This window comes from Poecilia mexicana, unplaced genomic scaffold, assembly GCF_051168715.1.
Source record: "Poecilia mexicana isolate PSO_F unplaced genomic scaffold, ASM5116871v1 scaffold_19, whole genome shotgun sequence".
Taxonomy (NCBI): Eukaryota; Metazoa; Chordata; class Actinopteri; order Cyprinodontiformes; family Poeciliidae; genus Poecilia; species Poecilia mexicana.
Genome location: NW_028263388.1, coordinates 3,526,569 through 3,551,188, shown reverse-complemented (window position 1 = coordinate 3,551,188; position 24,620 = coordinate 3,526,569). Strand labels below are relative to the sequence as shown.

Here is a 24,620-nt window from a genome sequence, read left to right as displayed (position 1 = left end):
GCTGAGTTGGTGTATGACGGTCACCATGGGGGAACTGTTCAGAAGTGAAGAGATGACACTGGCCCAGCTCTTCCTCCAGTCTGAGGCTGCCTACTGCTGCGTCAGCGAGCTGGGAGAACTGGGCATGGTCCAGTTCAGAGATGTACGGTCATAAATCCTAAATCCTGTTCCAAATAAATGAATAAGTTTCAGACATTACTAGCATTTCCATTTGACTGAGTTGGTGATAATCATTTGTCATGGAGATGTCATTTGTTTTGTGTTGCACAGCTGAATCCAGATGTCAACGTATTCCAGCGCAAGTTTGTGAATGAAGTGAGAAGATGTGAGGAGATGGACAGGAAGCTAAGTGAGTAAAGATCACACCGAGTTGCTCTCGTTTATTAAGATCTGAAACCTGAAATTCAACTTTGAATTAGAAAGTTACAATAGTATCAGCCAGATATGTCTGAATATACTAGCCACAGTAATCTTAGTTCATATGTATTTGTGTGTGTGTGTGTGTATATATATATATATATATATATATATATATATATATATATATACACACACATTACTCTTTAGAAGGTAATAAAAGACAGATATCTCACACATGAATAATTTTGATAATCCTAATTGACAGTAGGTAAACTTATTCTGATTTAACACCAGAAAATGAGAAATAAAGTTGTTGTTTTTTTTAAGGCTGGAATTCTAACACATTAATTTTGATTAAATAATGTTAACACAATTAATATTTTTTTTCTTCTACATACATAAATCCCTAGTTGAAACCTTTGAATTGTGTTGCTGGTAAAAAAAAAAAAAAAAGATCTGATTGGACTCTGGGAAAGACTATTGTTGTGTTCAAGTTGTGCTCCTTCACTGATAGGAGTTAGCCTATCAGTGAAGCTGTTTTAGGCCTGTCACGATAACCAGGACGATAAATTGTTCCAGAAGCAATTGGAATAAACAATAACATTGTTGTTTTGAGACCATGGTAATGGCAAAATAATAATGCAAGAGCACATTCTAAAAGATTTGTAAACTTTAAATTCTAATGAACATTTAACACTGGGACTGGAACACATTTTAAATATAGAAAAATAAATCAAAACAAGTAAATGAAATGAATTTTGAAGTCTTTGCAAACAAAATTGTTCTTTAAAAAAGGGCGAGTTGAGACCAAAGCACCAAACTGAAGACTTTTATTATCTGGTTTTTGGTGGAAAGAGAGAAAAAAAGAGATGAATGATAAATCATGCGAAAGGAAATAATTGAGTTTGTTTTAATTTATCATGTGATTAATTGATTTATTGATTATTGTTACAGGCCTACCTAAAATATAATCTCAATGCTAAGCATGTAGCAGCAGCACAGATGCTAATGTCAGCATCCACAGTTCACATTTCTAAAGAAGTTCCATGAATGATCATCTTTCCTGATTATTCAGGAAAGATGATCATTCATGGAATTCCTGACAGATGAATAGATAGAATACAACTCAACGTGCAACGTGGTTGAAGAAATAAACAAGAAATTATAAACTTCTTTGTTGTTGAGCATTTGTTCAATAATTTAGCAGCAAAAAGGCTTCTTTCAAATGCAAATGTTGCTTTTTTGTCGATATATGGTTTTTGATCTGAGATCAATTAATTATACAACCCGTAATTAACTTCAAATCCCACCACTAGTCTTTTTAGTGTATGCAAACATCTGGTTTCACTGTACATAACAGGATTTCTGGTCAAACAGGGTTTGTTGAGAAGGAGATCAAGAAGGCGAGCATCCCAATGGTGGACACTGGAGAGAATCCAGAAGTTCCTTTTCCCAGAGACATGATCGACCTGGAGGTCGGCACAAATCTTCCTCATTCCAAACAAACGTTTCATCTGTAACACACATGGTTTTCTCTGTACTCGAATATTCAGCATTATGTTTTAGCTTTCACACTATACGTAACAGTAATGCCTCACACTCGGCAGGCCACGTTTGAGAAGCTGGAGAATGAACTGAAAGAGATCAACACCAACCAAGAAGCCCTGAAGAAGAACTTCCTGGAGCTGACGGAACTCAAACACATCCTGCACAGAACCCAGCAGTTCTTTGATGAGGTTTGCCCATGTGAACACACACATTCTCTGTTTGTACTTTGTTTAATTAAGTATCTGTTTTACTTCAATGAAGAGCAGCATTGCAGCCAAACCAATAAAATTAGTGCATGGTTATGATGTAGAAGGAAGTGATGAAGATTTCTTTGCTAGATGGAAGATCCCAACCTGCTAGAGGAGTCATCAGCGCTGATGGAGGGCAGTGAGGGGGGTCGGGGAGCCCCGCTCAGACTGGGGTAATGACTATCAGCTTCCTGCTGTTTCAGTTGATCATGTATGACATATTTAAAAAATCAACATCTTTGAAATATTATTTTAGACACTACCTTTAAAGTTCATATAATTTAGGGTTAGGATTAAACAACAGTTTAATTACATGCTGCCTTTAAGTTTAAAGATTTTTAATGAATAACTTGACAAAAGAAATGACACATTGTAGAACCTGCAACATTTATTTTTTTTATTTTAACGATTAGCTGCTTTATCTTTTGGAGTTCCTCTTTTTTTCCTTGTGATCTGTGTTTCAAAATGATACACAGATCACATGTTTAATCATGACACACAGCAAATTTGGAAGTGTTCCATCAACTCCTACAGAGTTAAATTCAACACTTTGAAAGTGTCTATATTGGTCCTCTCTGGATGGTGTAGAAGTTACACTTTTGAAAGTGTTATTTGTGATAGAGTTGAATCAACACTCATAGTAGTTGAAATCAAACACACTTCAGTGTTAATCTACCCAACACTAGTGTATATTGTCAAAAGTTAACATTATGAACATGTTAATCTAACACAGAATGGTGTAAAGTATATATTAACATAGAAATCTGAGTTTTGAAATACTACTGGCAGGGTGTACTGTGGTGGCGCACAACCCACATATGAAGGCTCTAGTTTTCAATGCGGCTGTTGTGGGTTCACTTCCCAGTCTTCCCCTTCTCTCATTACTCACTTTTTTTTGTCAATTTACTACCAAATAAAAGCCACTAGAGCAATTAAAACCGTTTTTTTCCCCAGAGACTATTGGCCATCAATAATCCCCAAATTCATTTTAAAAGACATTAGATGCCACATTAGATGCTACAAAAACACCAGCACCAGTTGCAGTATGTAATCTACTTTCATTTCAAAACATCAAACAGCACTGACAGCAATATACAACAAAGGTCATTCATTCATGGTACTTTGCACTGAAGTGTGCTTTGAAATTCATTGGAAGCATCCATGGATGGTCTTGTGATCACTGATGGTGAAGTGTCTTTGGTGCTGCTTTTGTTTTCACCAACATAAAGGAAGACTTCCAGCCTGGAAGGAAAAACAGGAAATATAGCAGAAACATTAGGATAAATAAATATTTTAAAAAGAAGTGTGAACAAAACTAATCGGACTCACCTGTGTGTGTCACCATCACATTCATTCAAATTACTCTGCCCACCTGGTTTACAAGATAAAGCATAAAAAAGTCAGAAATAATTACTAAAGAAATTAGTCAGCTTACAGAAAAAATGTTGGACAGCATTAAAAGTCGTGCCAACCTATCTGAAGAAATGTGTTGGAGTCATCATAACAGGCTTCAGTCACCAACATGACACAATGACAAAGAAAAAACACTTTGGCAGTTTTTAGATGTCCCATAGGTACAAAACAGCAGAGTCAAATGGCTCAATTGCCTCCTCATTGTGTAGATATGTTCTCCAGAGTCCTGCTAATCACCTAATTATTGTATTCAGGTGTGGTGCAGCAATGGCACATCTAAATGTCGCAGGACAATGGTCCTCCAGGACTGGAGTTTGACACCTGTGGCATAGATCAAGCCAGTGGTCCAGCACAGTCACTCCTCCGTTTTGCAGTCTACAGCTAAAAACTTGAAGAAAACAACCCCGCAGCTAAATAATGTTAACTCAAATGGCCTCCAGATTTTCCTGACAGTTTCAGTGTTCGGTTAAGATAATAAATAGTCGTATTTATGTACACCGTTGTGTAAACGGAAAAATAATGCCTCCATAAAAAATAGTCAAAAATATGATCATTTTAACATGGAACTTACCTTGTGATAATAAGCTCCAGACAAGACGCCATACTGCTGCCTACGCTCCTCAGGCAAACATGTGACACAGTAGCAGAACAAGACGGCGCCGGCCGGGGGGCGGGGCTAATGACCGGGCCCAAATAATAAAGTTCATGATAATTTAACTTTACAACATAGACATGCCCGCAACAGTGGAGCTAACAAGTTTCATCACCACAGAGAGCGACTCTTGTCATTTTGAAGTCCATCTGACATGAAGTACAACAAACCAAGAGAAGAACAGAAACAGGCTACTGGTCACTAATGATGAAACAACACAAATTCAAAACATGTTAACGTAATCTGTAGAAATGCTCTAGCTTATGGGGTTCCATTTGTTGCCAAGTGACTGATGATGACGTTGGTGACAAGCTTTACTCATAATGCACCTGGAGACAATAAGGACGATTCATTTGTAGTTTTGTGTGTCATAAACTTAAATATAAGAGTGAAATTAAAGTCAGTCATGTGGCACAACATTTTATTCAATATTTTACACTCACTATGTCACTAAAATCAGTCAGTCTGGTAAGGTTTTTAGCAACCATGAGTCAACAATGGGGCACCCTACTATATAAACTACTGGGGTATGTACACAGTTTTCAGCAGGAGAGGGCTCTCCTTTACAGTTCTTGTTAGATGTTATTTAAAAAAAATTGCATCCCTAAAATCATATTCTCCCTCCCATGTGAGCCCCCTGTAGGTTAAGGCTGGGGGCCTGCTGCAATCCCTACCATATCTGTTGCTCCTTCCCTGATGTGATGTCACAATTGTGGGAGGAACTGTCTGATGTTGATTTCTAAATCAATACCAGACTGAATGTTGATTTAGACTGTTGGAGTTAATTTAAAAATCAAAACTGGACTGGATTGCTTTTTGTTTAACTCTTTGGAACTCTTTAGTGAGTGTTAGGGAAACTAACACTAACATTCATGTTGTTGAATTAACACTGTATTTTTAACATACAACACTTGCACTGGAAATCTGACACTTCCAAATTTGCTGTGCAGTTATGAGTAACTGTATAAAAATCATTCACACTGAATTTTTGAGGGCTGACAAAAAATCCTATCAACTGAGTTGTTGAAAAAGTGAATTAGACTCAAACACACACGCATGCCCACACGCACACACACACACACACGCACTTTGTGTCTTTCAATCTTCACAAGGACTGCGCTGCGCATTGACTTCCATTCATTTCTCATTCATTTCTATTGCCTAACCTGAATCAAAGACAGCACTTCTCCTAATGTGTTCTTTATGCAGGTTTGTGGCTGGAGTGATCAGCAGAGAGAGGATTCCCACCTTCGAGCGGATGCTGTGGAGGGTGTGTCGTGGTAATGTCTTCCTACGGAAGGCGGAGATTGAAGACCCTCTGGAGGACCCCGCCTCGGTCAGCATCAGACAGAAGGAGTTTCAGACAGAGAGCAGTAGTGGGCATAAATTAACTGTAGCTGAACTGCAAGCACAAAAAAATCTCGAGAAATTCTCCACACTAATTTATCCAAACTTGCCCTGTACTTTAATGTATCTTCCTTTTTTATATATAGGGGGACCAAGTTCACAAGTCGGTGTTCATCATCTTCTTCCAGGGTGACCAACTTAAGAATAGGGTGAAGAAGATCTGTGAAGGGTGGGCCAGCTGTTTTCCTGCTTTTCCTTCATATTGTTAGCAGTCATGACTTTAGATTGGAATATTGTTCAGCTCAAGTGAATATACACTCAGAGTGAGTATCAATCAAAGCACATTCAGGAGGAAGGCACTTATCAATATAATCCCAGTCTACTGGATTAATAAGAGTTAAGGGATGGAAGAACATGGTATGGATGAACCTGGAGGTTTTGCTCATCAGGAGACTCCTTTGGTTTGTATGTAGAGGAGAAGCAGTCCCCAGTTGCACTACTCCTCACTGTCTAGAGTAGCGGTTCTCAACGTGGGCGGTACCGCCCCCCGGGGGGCGTTCAGAGTACGGCAGGGGGCGCTGGCGGACATTTTTACAAGAGGGGGGCGCTGGGATGCTTTTGGGGGGCGTTTGGTCGAAGGTAAACTTTACACTTTAAATGCACAACAATGCCAGTTTAGACTTTGAGCAACTTGGTAAAACTGTATTGTGTAACATTAAACCATGCTTGGCTGCAACAATATACATGGCAGCTCTTCTATTCAGTGTTTGTTAGCTTCTGTTAGCTTCTTGGCGCAGCTCCGTTCTCCTGCTCCTGGTAGCTAAAATCACGATACCCTCACTGTGTATCCCTCTGAAAAATGAACCCATTCAAATAAAGAAATCTCTCCATAGTGATACCACGATAGTGAGCGTTCATTTTATAGCGTTAACACCGGAGCTGTAAGTGGTCCGGTATGAGACGGGGGTGATAGAACAACACAGCACTTTTAAATTTCAATAATCAGAATGCAGAAATTGTTTCTGTTGTTTTAAAAGGTTTTTGTCAGTCTGCCTTTTCCCCATCGATACGCTTCCCGACCGCCCTGCACCTTAGTGGGTTAAAAAAAAAAAAAGACGCGCACATCGCGCAAAACTCTAAAACAGGAGAAGCGGGACATAAAACGGAGCGACGAACTAGATGTGAATTATGGCATAAAAACAGAGAATCCGACGCTGAACAGGGAAAAATCAACACATGATGTGAAACACATGATGATTAGGCGGCGCAGCAGGTGATGAGTGAAGATTACTGATGGTGAGCGTCAATACATGATCAAATAAATCTAGAAACAGGAAATAAACTAAAGTGGACATAGCAATTAACCAAGAGAGAACAATACTAATCAAAGGAAACTAAATGGGAATGAATGAATAACAAAATGCAAGAATAAACTAAGAAACTAAAGTAAATACAGAGGAATAAAACTGGTATGGCAAGACCTTTCGTCCAATAATTAATACATAGGATGTATGGCAAGAATAAACACACTATTTCCAGATAAAAAGTAAAATAATATTCTTGAAATGTCATGGGTTTGTTGAGACCACATCTAGTACTGAGAATAAATATATCTTACAGATCTTAACAGTAAATAACTTATCACTTATTCATGTTTTTAATTAGATTTGATTAAGAACCAGATTTTTTCTTTGTAATTTCTGTCCTGTAAAACTATTAATCTATAAATCAATAGACAGGTCTATATAAAGATATAATCAATGTTTCTGTCTCATATTTCTATGGCATTAAAGGACCTGGAACTTTTGTTTTTCCACTGAAAGCTCTGGTTTGCACACTAAATGCCATGTGGGTGAAGTTTTATAGATGATACTCTGATGTCCCATTCTCCTGAAGGCAGCACAGAGCTGCACCAACAGAAACTGACAAACACTGAAGAGAAGAAGAGCTATGATTAATGTAGTTACGGTTCTATCCATGTTTTAATGCTGCAGAGCTCAGTCGTTTTGCAAATAGATCAAAGTTTAAACTGGCATGTTGAACATCTTTTATCTGATCATTTTGTGGAATATTTAACAACTAGAAAATGGCATAAAATATGAATTTTTTTCCACTCTGATTGGCTGCTGTTAAGCCTACCAATTTTAAGTTGAATGTTCATTCATTGCATTTTTCGTAGACGCCTGTGAAAATAATTTCTATTCACATGGCTTTTTTGTTCTCTGGGAAATTATTTTTGATGATAAATACAGAAACAAGCATAAAAATCAAAACATTTACAATAGTGATAGTAATATTAATGATAAAATAATAGTCAGTGCAAAGTAGCCTGCAAATTCTTTGGTGAGGGGCGGTGAGGGACCTGGATAAGGGCTGGGGGGAGCTGGCCCAAAAAAGGTTGAGAAACACTGGTCTAGAGTCTCTCTTTCACACTGTGCACTAACATCCATCCTGAGAGATTGGATTGTCTAGTCTGTGTGAAATAAACATCATTCTACACACAGTGGGGAAGGGTTTCTCCAGACCACTTTTCAGAGGATTCAGGGATCCTTGGGTCCCAGAATGCATTGCAGCATGCATTTCATTTCATATCACCTCTACCATTTAACATTTTCTCTTTTTATCACTGGACAGTATTCAGAGAAGTGTGTTTAGTTTTGGGTTTTCATTTCATACTGGATTAGAGTCTTTGCAGTCTTAGAACCTGGATTCAGTTCTGTCCACCCGGTGACCTGGTGAATTCCTCCAGGTTCCGAGCGTCTCTCTACCCGTGTCCTGAGACCCCTCAGGAGAGGAAAGAGATGCTGGCTGGAGTCAACAGCCGCATCGAGGACCTCCAAATGGTGAGTTGTTTTCTGTCTTAATAAGTAGAGTTTGTTTAGTCAAATAAATTACAGAAGCAGATGTTCAACTTGAGAGAATATTTAGCAAAAAACTGAGGTCTTCTGTTTAGCTGAGCTGCTCTTTCCTAAATGACATGTTGTCTCTATTTAATCATGTTTTTACTAGGTGCACCATGCACAATGACTCCAGCTAATTCACTTTTAGTTCAGTTTTATTACTTTATGTTTGCCAGACAATAGATAAACCTCACCATGAGCAAAGCAGACAGACTGAAGGGTTCTCCAGGAGTTTATATGCACCTCAACTCCTCTCCAGCCTTTGTTCATACAAGATAATTATCAGAAAGACTTATGGGTCTCCTTGTTTTACTAGAACTCACTAAACAAAGGAGTAATTCATCAGGAACATTGTGCTGAGAACACCTTTGTTCTGACCTGTTCTCGGTTCTCTTTGATTAAAGGTGGTTTTCAGTGAGTTTATGAAAGTCTCATTGTGTAAAGATGTTTTCTTCTCCACAAGTGAATAGCAGGAAAAAAGCTTTGATTTGGCTGTAGAGGTTAGTCACCTGTGTGTGTGTTACACTCTGCTGTAGAACAGAGCAGGCTTGGATTCAAAGAAAGAAAAAATAAGACATATCTTATGCATTCCAATAACATTATTAAATGGACTGAACTTGTACAGAGCTTTCCCAGTCAGAGTGTTTTACACTCACAGGCCACATTCAGCCACGATGACTCATGGGCACACACACACCGTCCTGATCGCTAGGCAACTTGGGGTTAAGAGTCTTGCCCAGGGGCACAGTGGCATGAGACAGGAAGAAGCACATAAAAACGCCTACACAAGCATGATTGCCTGCACTAAGGCCCTCCTCCTTTCTGACCAGGAGCAATACACTTCTGTAGGTACAGAGCAGTGGGACAAGGTGGGCGAGCTTGATGTTTTGTTACAGATTATCTGTCTCATGCTACACTGTGACAACACAGTAACAGTTTTAACAAATATGTAAAAAACATGTTTTTGTAAAAATGACAAGGTGTAGCTTTACTGACTGTGATGCAGAACCAAGAGAAGAAAGTTATTGAAGAGATTTGCAGAGAATTGCTTTTCATGCTTTATGATAATGTTGGTTTTTGTACTGGAAGACTTTATTTAAGCCAATATACAATGTAGTGCACAGGACCAATTTTCTTTTCATGAATATTAGGGCTGTTGTAAACGAATATTTTAGTAATCGAGTAATCTATCGATTATTCTTACGATTAATCGAGTAATCGGATAAAAAAAATTTCTAAAATGAAATATTGGTAAATCTGGCATAATACCGGTGTTACTATCAGATATCAATGTCAGTCCAATTTTTCATATTTGAGCATCCCTAACAGTTGCTTTTTGTAGTTTAGAAAACTAACCTGTAACAATAATAGCTCACTTTCTAAGTTAACCAGAAGAAAAGTTATAGAAAAATCTGAAATTCTATTGAATTTAATAACAAAGAGGCAGGCTCACAAATATGCTTATAAAAAATGTCTACAATCCAGCTTTTAGTTTATGGAGGGGAGGAAATAGACCAGCGGACTGACGAACCGTTAGACCGGGGGACGAACACGGGGGGAAGCAATACGGGATATTTACGACACCTTCACTGGTCACACTCAGAAACTCATCTACCAGCCATGTACGATGCGCTCCGCCACCCGTTTCTTCAGACCGGGATATGAAATTTATTGTGCGGTTCGTCGGTAAAGCTACATTTACACGGTAAGCATCAGCTACTCAGCCGCCCGCCCTGTTCAGTCTATCCGCTCACCTCAGCGCTCTTCCCGCCGTTCGCTTTCAACCAGCAGCCCCGGAGGAGAAATGCTGCCGTACTCCAGGCATTCCCCCAGTCATTTTAAGGATGCTTATTGGTTCCCCAAAAAACGATAAAAAGTCGGGCATTATCATCAATCAATAAAATCCCCACGGGCCAATCTTGAAGATTGGACTTTATGCCGCTGAGACTTAGCTTTTGTCAACAACTCAGGCGGAAGTGAGAGCTCCGCGCAATGCAAATGAAGTCCCGGCCGGAACACGGTGCGCTAACTAATAAAACATAAATTAACGAAGCTTCGAGGCAGGTAAATTTTCCTCGAGGAATTTTAGTAATCGAGGTACTCGAATCATTCGAGGAATCGTTTCAGCCCTAATGAATATCCCAGCTCTGGTTGTTATGACTACAAGCACAGCAATGTTTCCTTTGCTTATCCTGGAACATCCAGAGCAGAAATCCGGGCAGCTGGTTCTGGTCGGCACTGAAAGCTGTTCTTCCCCGTCCCCTACTGCTTTAGGTTCTGAACCAAACCGAGGACCACCGCCAGCGCGTGCTGCAGGCTGCCTCTAAGACCATGAGGGTGTGGTTCATCAAAGTGAGGAAGATGAAGGCCATCTATCACACCCTGAACCTCTGCAACATTGATGTCACTCAGAAATGTCTGATTGCTGAGGTGTGGTGTCCCGTCTCAGACCTGGACTCCATCCAGTTCGCTCTGCGCAGAGGAACGGTGTGTTGACCTGTTTATTGGTTCATTACACAGACATGCACATGCATACACACACAACCCAGGTGTTTCAGCTTCATGTGGGTTACCAGCACTAAACTTCAAGGTTAATAATCATCATTGAAGTAGCTTCTATTGTAAAGTTGATGAACTACTGAGTTAATCGATTCAAAAGTCTGTTTAATAAAAACAGCATTTCTTATTAGTGTGTCTGAATTTTTTTTAAAGACTGAAAATGTTCTTTCTATTTTCATTTTCAGAATCATAATATGAGCACTTCAATACAAAAGTCACTGATTCCACTGGACGTATGATTGTTATACTGATCCTGAAAACGAAGGCTTTGTTTGACAGGAGAGGAGCGGCTCCACGGTGCCTTCCATCCTGAACAGGATGCAGACCAAGCAGACCCCACCAACCTTCAACAAGACCAACAAGTTCACATCAGGCTTCCAGAACATCGTTGATGCCTACGGGATCGGGAACTACAGGGAAATAAATCCAGGTTTTTCACAAAATGACTGTCTGCATTCTGAAGCTTGTGTCTGTGCCTGTTTGAATGAAACGAGAGACAATAAGTGTGACTATTTATATGTAGTTAACATAGCTGATTAACATAGCAGAATCAGGGAAGAGAAAATGCTGTGAAAAAGTATTTGAATCCTTATTAAGTTTTATGATTTCTCTTTTTTTGTTCCACTTTAATATTTCCAGTAGACAAATTTTAATAGCAGCAAAGCATGACCTGAGTTTCACTTTATAATTTCATTTATTTAAGGAAAAACAATCCAAACCAACCAGATCCTTTGTGTAAAATGACTGATAAACCATGAGATAAATGTGACCAACGACATTTATTCTAGTGACACTCGGCCTGAGTATTGTTAGACCATTAAAGTCATTATATTATATTGACCCTTTCAAACAACATGAAGTAGGCTGAAAGATCAGTAAAGTGATCAAAAGAAATTGAAGAATAGATGAGATTCACTGAGTTGGCTTGGTGACTTCACAGTGGGAACCACTGTTCACAGCTGGAGAAACCATGGAACAGTGGAGAACCAAAAGGAATCCAATGACTCATCCAGGAGGTCCAGAGGACATGAATGTGATGGTCTCCCTGCCTCAGAACCCGAACGGTTTATGATGGAACCATAAGTTCTGCTCTGGGAGAAAACCCCTGAAGGAGAAGATTCGGTCACTAGCTGACTGTAGACTCAAGCTCACTCGGTTTCTGCAGGAGCGTAATGACCAAAATCATGTCTGTGTTCTAAAGGCAAATAAATAAATCAAAAATCAAAACAGGACTAAGGACTAAGTTTTGGAGTGACCTAGTAAAAGTTTTGACTTAAATAAATTTGAAATTTTGTAGCATGACCTTAGGCAGGCTTGGTGGAAAACCCTCTAATGTGGCTGAATGAAATCATTTCTGCAAAGCGGAGTGAACTAAAATTCCTCCATAGTGACATTAAAGAGTGATCTCTAAGGTTGGGTTGGGGGGAGTTGGTTATTTTCACAGCTTTGTATAATTAACAGGATGTCCTGCCTGTTGGTTAGCTTTGTTGATTGTTTGTGAGCAGAGCTCCCCAGAGGTCAGCGTCCATTGCTGTTAGGTTTCTCACATGGCCTCTGAAAACCTTCCTGGCCACTGAAGATCAAACAGCGTCAGTCCAACCTGCTCCATCAGTACACCATTCTAGAAGAACAGATAACTAAATGTTCTAAATGTTTCACCAAGAGTTTCATGTCAAGTGATTTAGAAATGACTAGATTATTACATCTGGAAGTGGTTTATTTATCATTTTTAATAGTTGTGCTCACAGCAATGTGCATGAAAGTATTGGCACCATAGGAAAATAAATACTGGAATAAATTTCACATTTCAAGTACTAGCTTCTGTACATGTGATTCCAGTTCTGTTTAAATGACTTACACATGTACGTATATCACCATCATATTATCTAAACTTCACAGTTTAGTTATTGATATAAACACTGACCGTTTCCACCTTTCCCTCTCCTCTGCTGCAGCTCCATACACCATTATCACCTTTCCCTTCCTGTTTGCTGTGATGTTTGGTGATATGGGTCACGGCGTGTTGATGACCGCTGCTGCCCTGTACTTGGTCCTCAGAGAGAGTCGAATCCTCGCACAGAAAAGCGACAACGAGGTACCGCTGCTCAGAAAAACACTAGAAACCCACAACCTGCAGAGAGGCCTTCTAAAGCTGTGCTTTGGGATTGTAGATGTTCAACATGGTTTTCGCTGGTCGCTACATCATCCTTCTGATGGGGATCTTCTCAGTCTACACAGGCATCATCTACAACGACTGCTTCTCCAAGTCTCTGAACATGTTTGGTTCTGGTTGGAGCGTCAGGCCCATGTTCAGTCCTAAAGGAGCCAACTGGTCGTAAGTCAGCTGCTCTCTCTGAGCTCTTAATCAGTCATTTACACCTTTGGAAACAGTAGATAATCTATGACAGGACCGGCTGTGGCACTGACAAAACGACCCTAAAATAAATAGTTGCATCTTATGACTGCTTCTTATGAAATGATATTGAAAATCTTTTTATATTTGGCACTAAATAAAAACTGCTATAATTTGATTGGTAAAATAGTATCTAAGCCCACAATTGTTATCTTGAAAATACTTTTTATGTGGCCCTCTGAACTCTAGAGAGCCACATAAAAAGCTATGCTGGATTTGGCCCCCGAGCCTGAAATTTGACACAGTTTGCTGTTAATTTGTCCCAGGTCTGAGACCCTTGATGGGAATGCAGTTCTCCAGTTAGATCCAGCTGTCCCTGGGGTCTTCAACGGACCCTATCCTCTTGGGATCGACCCGGTAATCCACTGACACAATTATCAAACCACAAAGTCACACATATTTCATATCTCTCAATACAAAAGGCTGAATCTGCATTGATCTATCCCATATTAATGTATTAACTCATAAGATATAAATTCAGTTTAGGGCTGATGATCATTTTACTAATCGATCATTCTATTGAATATCCTGAAGATTAATTGAATACCCTTTTTATACAATATCACAAATACATTAAAAGATCTAAATAAACAAATGATTCAATTTTTAAATAAGAAAATAAAGATTTTATTGCTTTAACAACATTGGTGAACACAAAGGTATGCATTAAAAAAAATCCTCTTAACATCAACATGTGAAATGCCCAGCCTTTCTTTCTGCTGGACTAGCATCAGTACAGTGAATGTTATTTATTTATAAATAATATATATATATATATATATATATATATATATATATATATATATATATATATATATATATATATATATATATATATATATATATATATATATATATATATATATGTTCTTCTTGTAAATGGCTTTTTTTTTAGTTTGTATGCAGTTAACAATTAATCAATTACTGAATTTGTTGATGATTATTTCAATAGTCCAAATCATCATTTCAGCCCTACATCAGTTTATCACATGTGCAAACAGCTTAATAATGATAAACAAATATTTTGGATTAAAAAAACGAAGAGCCACGCTGTGTTGTCTTTGCAGATCTGGAATGTTGCTACCAACAAGCTAACTTTCCTGAACTCATTCAAGATGAAGATGTCAGTGATCCTCGGCGTCATCCACATGCTGTTTGGAGTCTCTCTGAGTCTCTTCAACCACCTGTACGATTAACTGAGCTTCACACTCGTGTTTTTCTTTATGAGTATTGTGGGCAACATTAGCTTTATTCGAGTAACTATCCAGCGTAACTCTTGCATTATTTGTATTATATATGAACATATTTGTATTATATATGAACAAACTGGGAGCATACTGTTGCTCACACTGCTAAAAGCAGATAGTTTTAACATATTCTGTACCTACATGGGCTGAAATGCCACTCAGAAAGGAAGAACACACACAAAAAGTAACATTAAAAGGCAGATTATAGTTTGTTGTTTTGCTGCAGGATGGACTGGTGCACTCCCCCAAAAAATGATGTTTTGTTTTAATTCAGGAACAAACCTGGTGAAATTTTTTGTCACATTTTAAGACTTTAAATGTTGTACAATTCCACCAAATTAGCTACAAAGTGGCTGAAGGACAACAGAATCAGTGGATCGTCTTCACAAAGTCCTGATCTCAGTCGCAGAGAAAATGCTAGTTTGCAGAACTGAGAAGGTGTGTGTGTGTGTGTGTGTGTGCATGTGTGTGCGTGTGCATGTCTGTCTGTGTGTGTGTGTGTGTGTGTGTGTGTGTGTGTGTGTGTGTGTGTGTGTGTGTGTGTGTGTGTGTGTGTGTGTATAACAAACCAGACCTACTTCCACCAGTTCTGTCTGGAGAAAATTAATGGAAACTTCTGATTTCTTCTGAAAAACTGGGAAAAAAATCAATAAAAAAACAACCCTAAATATTTTGACATTTAGCAGATAGAAATAATTTAGTTAATCCTAGATGACCTAAATCAGAAAAATCTTAGTCAGAATGAAGAAAAAAGATTCTATCTTTTTACACAGTGGACATACATATTTAGTACCTTTTGCAGTTCTCTGATGTTGACAATGTTCTTCTCCAACTTGCTGCTCTGCAGGTACTTTAAGAAGCCTCTGAACATCTTCCTGGGCTTCATCCCTGAAATAGTCTTCATGTCCAGTCTGTTTGGTTACCTCATCCTGCTCATCTTCTACAAGTGGACCGCATATGATGCCTTCACCTCTAAAGATGCCCCAAGCCTGCTCATCCACTTCATCAACATGTGTCTGTTTAACTACAATGACCCAACCAACAAACCTCTCTATGCGGGCCAGGTTCTCCTCCCAGACCCACCCCTGATCCTAACCCTCCTCACTTTTACTTCACCTTTCTGACATGCAATGTAAACTAAAGGATTTGATCATCAGCTATAAGCGGCAGGTTTAGAGAACAGTTCTCAAGAAATGATATTATAATACAGTTTATTTAAGTATGTAAATTTCATAAAAAATATTTTTTACTTATCTACTGAAACTGTCACTATGTTGTGACTGTTTATGAGACAGATAATCTGTGAAAGAAAATGGAGCTCCCCTTCCTTCTCCCACTGCTAACTAGAAACAACCAGTCAGTCAGGAGGAAGGTCTTAGTGCTGTCAATAATCCTCATCCTGTCTTCCCTATTTATTCTCTGCTACACTGCAGCTAGCATAGCTAGTCATTAATGCTAAGGCTATTAGCAGACGGTATGATTGACAGCACTAAGACCCGCCTCTTGGCTCTGATTGGTAGCTTTTGGATCTGGTTAGAGTAGCCATTTTTGATGTGTTGAGGGGTCTGCTGCTGACTCTGCTCTGCCTCCACTGCAGATGGGGATCCAGGTCCTGCTGGTGCTCATTGCCCTGGCCTGTGTTCCCTGTATGCTGATAGTAAAGACCATGGTGCTCCGGCGTCAGCACCTGTGGAAACGGCATCTGGTAAGTGACCCCTGCCCCACCCATGTCTTCCAACTAAATGTAATGCTTTACTGTCAATTTGACCTTTCTCACCCTTTTGTTGTCATTCATTTCAATGCACGTTGTTTCATATAAAGTGAATTGTTGTGTTGCTGTAAAAATGTGTAAAGCCTGCCTTCTGAATAAGCCCATTGTTTGATAGAAGAAAAGTTTTTGTCAGAGGCGACTGGGCTGTCCTCAGTCTGACCATCTGCTCATTTCAGTCTGTCCTTCAGACTTGAACAGATATGAAAAGTTTATAAATTAAATAAATGTTTCTACTCCATGTTGGAAAGCAACAGAATATTCACCATTTTCCTCCATGTTCACTAGGACACATGATCCGAACTGTTCACTTTGAGTTAGTCAAAAATTGCTGACTCTCACACATTCAATACATTTTAGGTAGTTTGTATTACAGTCATATTCAATAAATGACAATATTATTTTTCAGTATCTCCACCACAAATGATGGAAATTTATTTATCTGCTTTATGATGATTGTTTTGCTTACAGCCAGTGAAAACTAAATCATTTAATAACAATGCAAAAATATGGTCTTAGTGAAAAATGAACTCAGTGTAATTTCTTGAATATGTCCATATGATCTTTGTTTCTGATATGGAATGTTCAAAAATCATTTTATAACTTCTCTAATGGAAACTTTATCCTTTCAGTAAACAAAAAAAAAAATCATCTGTCACTTTTTCATTTATTTGTCATGTCTCTGAAGGTTTCCCTTATTTCTGTGACCATTCCTACTCTCCAGCATTCTCAGCAGCAGGTAGAGCAGAAGCTGTTCTATTATTTCTAATCTGAGAAAGAAGGTCCTCACCAACACGATGGTGTCTCCATCAGAGGTCACCAGGAGATATCTGCCTCTTTTGCCTGGGAACAATATGTTTTGTTCACTTGACCAGGATTCTGTTCCCAGGCCAGAGACACTGACTGCTGATACTGCTTCTGTTCTGTCCTTGTCTTCCATACTTTCTCTCATGAACTACACTATTTGGCTGTTTACATGTAAGAATTTTCATTACTATTGTCCCGTTTATGCAAATTGTTACATTTGCATAAATAAAATGGATGCATCATCCATTCGAGTTTGGAATGAAATTACATGTTGCCTTTTAAAAATGATGATGCAACTTAACATTCTCTTGTTTTTTTTTAAAGGGTGGTCTGCTTACAGATCCTTTCTGTATTTGTCTTGTCTCACTGTTTGGCCATCCTGTTTCATGTAAACTGAGGACAAAGAGTTCCTTCTAAGGCTTGCTTTATGCTAGACACAGCTCTTGTGGCTTTTGTATCTAGTCACAGAAGAGGGAAGAAACCCCTGCAGAGAATCTAGAGCAGTCTTTAGAGCAAACAGGGGTGTCCTCATCATGCACCGGACTCACCCAACAGGGCACGCAGAAGTTCGGAGGGGTGCGGGTGGGCAATGGACCCACGGAGGACGAGGCTGGCATCATGGACCACGACCAGCTCTCCCAGCACTCCGACGAAGGAGACGAGGTGAGCTCCTTTCACCACATGCAAATTGTTTGGATGGAAAATTAAAAGATTTATTGGCATTGCAGCCTGTCACATTACACCATGTGGTATTACAAATGTGCAACAGTGCTTGTTTTGTCTGAGATATATTTGCGTAGTAAATCACATTTTTGTTGTTTTGCAACGGGGGTTTAGCTGGAAACATGTTAAAGGAAGATATGCGAGGCAGAGGCGGATGACAGAGAGATTTTCCATTGCAGAAACATAAACAAGATGTTTTTCTGGGAGCTAGCTGGAGGGATTTCTGAATATAACACGCTCATTCTGAAGGATTCTGTTTTAGATGCACACAAACTTAGATGCCAAACTAACTGCATTTTTAAAGTGGCATTCAGCACAACTCTCATGATATATGGATATTAATGTATTTATCATCAACCCAATCCTTCCTGCCATAAATACTTTGCAAGGAAGCATCGACTTTAGGTCTGGATTTTGAGGAGAAATGCTTTAAAGTTGTCTAAATCACATATTTCTTATTACATTTGTTATGCTGTATATTTCTCCTGCTGGACTGGGAAATTTGTTTTTAATATTTGACACATAATCAGTCATGAGTGATATAGAATCAGTGAGGTATAGTCTGAAATACAGCAGTTAGAAATCCCCAGTCAGGCTGTGTGGATCACATGGTTTTGTCCTTGAATTCCTGCCCTAATCTTTCCCTTTTCCTTACTTTCAAGCACTCAGAAGAAGAACCGGTGAGAGCTCCAGTTTTGCATCTTCTTAGCATGTCTGAAAGCTGCCTCGCCCAGTTTGATTTACTACTTCCAAATTCCATTCTGTCTTCTGAACGTGCATTATTAGCTCATATGTAGTCTTTTCCTTATGAGTGCGGTTCTCTGTGCCAGGCATGCATGTGTTGGTAATTATGAATGTGTATGTTTGAGCATGGAACTCTAAGTTTGCTGATCTATAAAAACTGGGCAAACACAGACAAGTCTGGATTCAGAGTTCACTCTGGATTTTTCCATACTCTCCATCTTTAAAACAAGAAAGAGAAAAAGAAAGAGCTGAAACTTTAATAAATCCATCCTAACGTCTTCCCACTACTCTGTAAATAAATCACACCACTTTGTTTTGGTCACTATTATTACTGTTTTGTTCTCATTTGCCATTCATTCTCCAGCAAGAAGGAGGAACTGCCTCTGTGAACTCTGTTTTTAAAAGTCAAAGGACAAAAGAAAACTTTGTAAAGAGGAAGCCAAGTAGGTTCCAAACCCACGTCAACAATGTTAAGCAGACCAATGGCCTCCAGTGTTTCCCTCTTCCTGCTGCTTTGAAACAGGAAAGGATAGTCCTGGTTGGGGATGGAAAGAACACAGGGAATGTGTTGACCCGTCAGGATACAATAGCTGTGATCCTGCTGAAGAAAATTATGAAATGAAACCAAATAAACTGCTTCGCTTTGCTTTCAGCTCCATTACATCTAAATCTCCACTCAAATGAAATTATAGCTACTTTTTACTTTTTAGGGTACTAATAACTTAAAAATATATAAATTTGAATACAGTGATACAGTCCTACTTTTCTTATATAAATGTTGGATTACTTCTGAAGGCCTCCACTTTCTCCTCCTGAACAGAGGAATGTTCTCTCTTCCAGCGATGCAAGAACTCAAGAACTGCAATCCTGATTTTGGAGTTCTTGCAGGTTTTTCTTTTTCTTGCATCTGTCAGAGAAATATGAAGTTAGGGTGCTGCAGTGGGAGAAACCTCCTAGCGGCTCTGAATGCTACTTCTTGTGAAGTATGAAATGTACTGTCCAGAAAGCCGTTGTTCTTGTTGCTGCAGCAGAGAGGATTCACTATGACAGCCTGTGGAGTGCAGAACGTATTGGACCTTTCGTAAAACCAGTGATGCACCTTTCTCTGGCTACAAATATCACTGGAAAAGCTCCAAATAACTGTGTGTTACATGGAAAATACTGTGTTTATTTTTCCGACAGTATTTTAACTGTTGCAAAAATACTGTCTTTTACTCAACATAGAAATAGTTTGAGGTAAAGCCAGTTTGAGGTATGAGCCAGAAGAAGTGGCAACCTTTTCTGAGATGCTATGTGCTAGGTGACGTTCTGCTTCCTCCTGTGCAGTTTAACTTTGGTGATGTGGCCGTCCATCAGGCCATCCACACCATAGAGTACTGTCTGGGTTGCATCTCCAACACGGCCTCCTATCTGCGCCTCTGGGCCCTCAGCCTTGCCCACGCACGTGAGTGACACCCTGTGATCGAACAGCTGGGCTGTAACAGAACAGAACTCACTCACTGTAAGATGTTCCATGTCCTGGTGCTAACATGACTATTGTGTCTGCAGAGCTGTCTGAGGTGCTCTGGTCTATGGTGATGCACCTGGGTCTGTCCTCTCGCAGTGGAGGCGGCTTCTTTGGCCTGTCAATCATCTTCTCTGCTTTCGCCACTCTCACTGTTTGCATCCTGCTCATCATGGAGGGCCTGTCAGCTTTCCTGCATGCCCTGCGCCTGCACTGGTCAGTACACACATGGACAGAGCAAAACACAAAGGCATAAATGTTTTACACATACTGAAGAGACATGTTGCTTATGGAGCAGCAATAGCTGTGTGTTAGCAGTGATCATATCACACACAACATTCAAACATACATCAGTTCTGATCAAGCATTTGTTCATCTCTAAAGCACTTTGTGTTCTACCTAACTGCATAAAAAGTGTTTTATGAATAAAGTTTGATTGAAGTATCATCTCCCTTGCATTCACATGAGGAATGTTAATGATGAGATACTATGGAGTTAGTTTATAACAGGAATCCAGGACAGGCCAGGAGCTCCATCATCTCCTGGTACCACCAGCTCACCACTAACCACCCGGTACCAGAGAGGGTGGATGAATGATAGGGAGGATCATTACAGCATACCAACCCTGTGAGGTCCAGCTGGGCCATAACAGTGAAAACTTGTGGAGTAAATGCGTCAGTATCTTTGGAATAGTAAAAGATACAACCAGATATATATTCACATTCAACACTAGAGGAGAGAGGGCTGTGGTGAATGTGTTTGGGTCAATGTGGCTCTAGTGTAGCAACTTTGACTGGTCAGCATGACAACAAAAGGACCATAAACTGGCAAACTGTCAAAACCAACTAGCATCAATGCAGGGAGTCACTCTGTTTTATTATAATTTTGCTTAAATTATTTGCTTTTTTGAATCAAACTGATAATAATTTGATTTAATATGGAATCATTTATTTCATTGTAGATGTAACTGAAAGCTCACCGTCTGTTGAAGCAGGGTTCTTTCATCCTTAAAGCTGTTTTCACAAAGATGACTGAATGGAAATGTGTTGAAACGAAGCCGCAGTCAGTGACCAGTCTGCCTTTCACACTCACTGCTGAGGAACTCTCTCCGACACAGAGACACACACAAATACACACCTAGTAGAGTCTGTTTTCCACCTCCCCAGCTGCGGAGAGAAGCAGATAGAGGGATCTCTTATTTCTGTCCTCTCTTTAAGTGTTGCCCTCTGAGCACTCTGGCTGGCCAAATATTTGCCACAACTGGGAGACATTCCTGGGCACTCCCTTTGCCGACCGAGGCCAAGATGCAGCTCCTGTTGGAACACACTTTGACTTTTCCCTCTTGAAATGAAGTCATCCAGCCCTCTCCTCGTCTGGGAGTAGGATGCAGATTTATGTGTTGAGGTTTATGTGACAACTCAGACTGATTGACCATTGGGAAAATACACCAGGTTCTATTTAAATAAAACGTTTATCTTTTTTTTTATTGACAAAAAAAGCTTGAAATGGAAATGGAGAGCCACCTGGAACGCAAACTACTTAACAAACAAGACTCTAGATGTGCTTAAACCAGACAGTCAGGTCTTCACTCCTCTAAACATTCATGCTTTATCACTAATGTATGCTCTTTTAAGCATTTACTTTATATTAATAAGACTTGATTTAACTTTAATATGTTGAACAAATATGTTTACTGCCTGGTCTTTTCCCCTCAGGGTGGAGTTCCAGAACAAGTTCTACACAGGTCAGGGCTTCAAGTTTGTCCCCTTCTCATTTGAGAGCATCCTGGAGGGGCGCTTCGATGACTGACCCGGTCCAGGCCCGTTCACAGTGCAGTCACAGTCCCCAGCCAGCCCACTCTGCTTTGTCAATGTGTTTGTCTGCATAAGACCTACTGCGGCTCTCTGTCTCCCCCTAGTGGCATCTAGTGAATCAGTGTTATGCATGAGATGTAACAGTCCTTCTGAAGACATTTCCAGCGTGCTGCCTTCACATGGAAATAATGAGTTGTTGTTTCTGTCATCCTTAGTCGTAAAATGCCAGCCTTCCTTCATTTTACTTTTATCTTTCATGGTGAGTCATGTTTGTGTTGAGAGAACGTCTGAATCACTCTGTTTTATTTTGTTTTCCCAGTTCAGAGTTAACAGATAGGGCTCTAGAAAGGAGCCTGAGTAATGTTTGAGTTTTTAAACCGCCTCAGCATTTCACCTCATTTCCAGTATAATGAATGGATGAGTGTTCACTGACTAACACTCAGTCAAATCAGTCAAAAGTTCTGAGCTCAGATAAGTTAAGTTAAAAGTTAAAGACAAGTTAAAGGTTGAAACCAAAAAAATCTGAAAATTTCTTTTCAGCATGTACCAGGCCTGGATATGTGTGGAAAAAGAAAATAAGTGTATGGAAAAGTATTTATTTATTTGCTGTCTTAATTTTTTCTGATATATTCTGCCTTGTTCCTCGCTTCTGTCCTTTCTTTTCATTCACAGGAAGAAAGGAAGAATGTCCTTTCTTCCTCTCTCCTTCCCTCTATCTCTTCCTTATGCTCCTACTTCCCCATGTTTTGTTCTTTCTCTCTCTTGTCCTTTTTCTTTCCTTCCTGTCCTATGTCCCTTCATTTTTCCTTTTTTCTTCTTTTATTTGTCTCCTTTCTTCCTCTCTTGTGGGTCTCATTCTCTCCTTCCCTATGTCTTTCCCTTCTTTTTGCCTTTCTTTTATGGTTGGTTCCTTCCTTCAGTCATAGAAAATCATCTCAAATTATTTGACAAAAAAAAAACAAAAAAATTTTATCTTTTGCATCTCACAATCATCCTATTACTGTAATTCATATCAAGATTGTGAATTGTATCCTATTTTGGTGTAAAAAAAATCAGAGATTATCTTTAAATGTGGGGCTGATTTGCTCCGTCTAGAAAACTGGACCAGGCTGTTCCTGGTGATGTGCTGTGGTTTCTGATGTTCATGTCTGACCTGTGTGAACTCTATGATTAATTAAAGATGGAGTGTTCAAACAACAGCTGCATGAGATCTTTTTTAAAATGTCCTCAGCGACACAGACTGAACTTGATGTGCTGTCAGAAAATAGCCCTGTTTGTGGCCAATCAACAGAACTTGGTGGTGACTCGAGGTAGGAAACATCGAATCCATGAGGTTTAAGTTTTAATAAGTAATCTTCTGCTCTGCTTCAGAGCTCTAAAAAGGTCTATGCTGAGCACAGTCTCATTTTTAGGTCTATAGGCAGCATAGTGATTTCCATCAATCATTAATAATAAGGCAAAGTGTAATAAAACAGAACCTGCACAATAACAACCAGATGTTTTCTTTCTTTGGTTAAAAAATTAACAGAAGAATTTTTTTTTTCCGGAAAAGTTGTTTTTTATATATATATATATAAAAAAAAAATTCCCCTCTCACCCTCCGTGGGTGGTCTCTTTCATCCTCTGAGCTCGGGTCCTCTACCAGAGGCCTGGGAGCTTGAGGGTTCTGCGCAGTATCTTGGCTGTGCCTAGAACTGCACATTTCTGGACTGAGATGTCTGATGTTGTTCCTGGGATCTGTTTGAGCCACTGCTCCAGTTTGGGGGTGACTGCCCCGAGGGCCCCGATGACCACAGGCACCACTGTGGTCTTCACCTTCCAGGCCTTCTCCAGTTCCTCTCTGAGGCCCTGGTATTTCTCCAGTTTCTCATGCTCCTTTTTCCTGATGTTGTGGTCACTTGGTATTGCTACATCCACCACAACGGCTTTCCTCTGTTCTTTATCCACCACCACAATGTCCGGTTGGTTCGCCATTACCATCTTGTCTGTCTGGATCTGGAAGTCCCACAGGATCTTAGCTCGGTCATTCTCCACCACCTTTGGGGGGGTTCCCCACTTTGACCTCGGGGCTTCCAGTCCATATTCGGCACAGATGTTCCTGTACACTATGCCCGCCACTTGGTTATGTCGTTCCATGTATGCTTTCCCTGCCAGCATCTTGCACCCTGCTGTTATGTGCTGGACTGTCTCAGAGGCCTCCTTGCACAACCTACACCTTGGGTCTTGTCTGGTGTGGTAGATCTGAGCTTCTATTGCTCTGGTGTTTAGGGCCTGTTCCTGGGCGGCCAGGATGAGGGCCTCCGTGCTGTCCTTGAGTCCAGCTTTCTCCAGCCATTGGTAGGATTTCCTGATATCAGCCACTTCAGTTATTTGTCGGTGGTACATCCCATGTAGGGGCTTGTCTTCCCATGATGGTTCCTCCAGCACCTCGTCCTCTGTTCCCCATTGCCTGAGACATTCGCTGAGCACATCGTCCGTTGAGGCTTTGTCCTTGATGTATTTATGGATCTTAGATGTTTCATCCTGGACAGTGGCTCTCACACTCACTAGTCCTCTGCCTCCTTCCTTACGGC

At 39.9% G+C, this 24,620-nt stretch overlaps 1 protein-coding gene across 1 annotated transcript; it reads left to right on the top strand.

Annotated features, from left to right (window-relative positions):
• On the top strand, positions 1–23,246 carry LOC106909993 (V-type proton ATPase 116 kDa subunit a 1-like). Its single transcript, XM_014976547.2, has 20 exons — positions 1–142; positions 271–349; positions 1,738–1,835; positions 1,968–2,096; positions 2,247–2,329; positions 5,431–5,557; positions 5,715–5,797; positions 8,318–8,411; positions 10,743–10,955; positions 11,307–11,457; positions 12,983–13,122; positions 13,199–13,362; positions 13,707–13,797; positions 14,508–14,626; positions 15,535–15,751; positions 16,285–16,392; positions 17,818–17,925; positions 20,056–20,173; positions 20,278–20,449; positions 21,949–23,246. Exons 1-20 carry the CDS (start codon positions 14–16, stop codon positions 22,040–22,042), a joined length of 2,517 nt encoding a protein of 838 aa, XP_014832033.1. The 5' UTR covers positions 1–13; the 3' UTR covers positions 22,043–23,246.
• Positions 23,247–24,620: the final 1,374 nt, after the last annotated feature.

Excerpts from the sequence above, each read along its gene's own strand:
- LOC106909993 (XM_014976547.2), top strand. The coding sequence starts at position 14 with ATGACGGTCACCATGGGGGAACTGTTCAGAAGTGAAGAGATGACACTG. Across the intron at positions 5,798-8,317 it reads GTGAAGAAGATCTGTGAAGG|GTTCCGAGCGTCTCTCTACC; the intron begins GTGGGCCAGCTG and ends GAATTCCTCCAG. Across the intron at positions 16,393-17,817 it reads ACCTGTGGAAACGGCATCTG|GGCACGCAGAAGTTCGGAGG; the intron begins GTAAGTGACCCC and ends CTCACCCAACAG.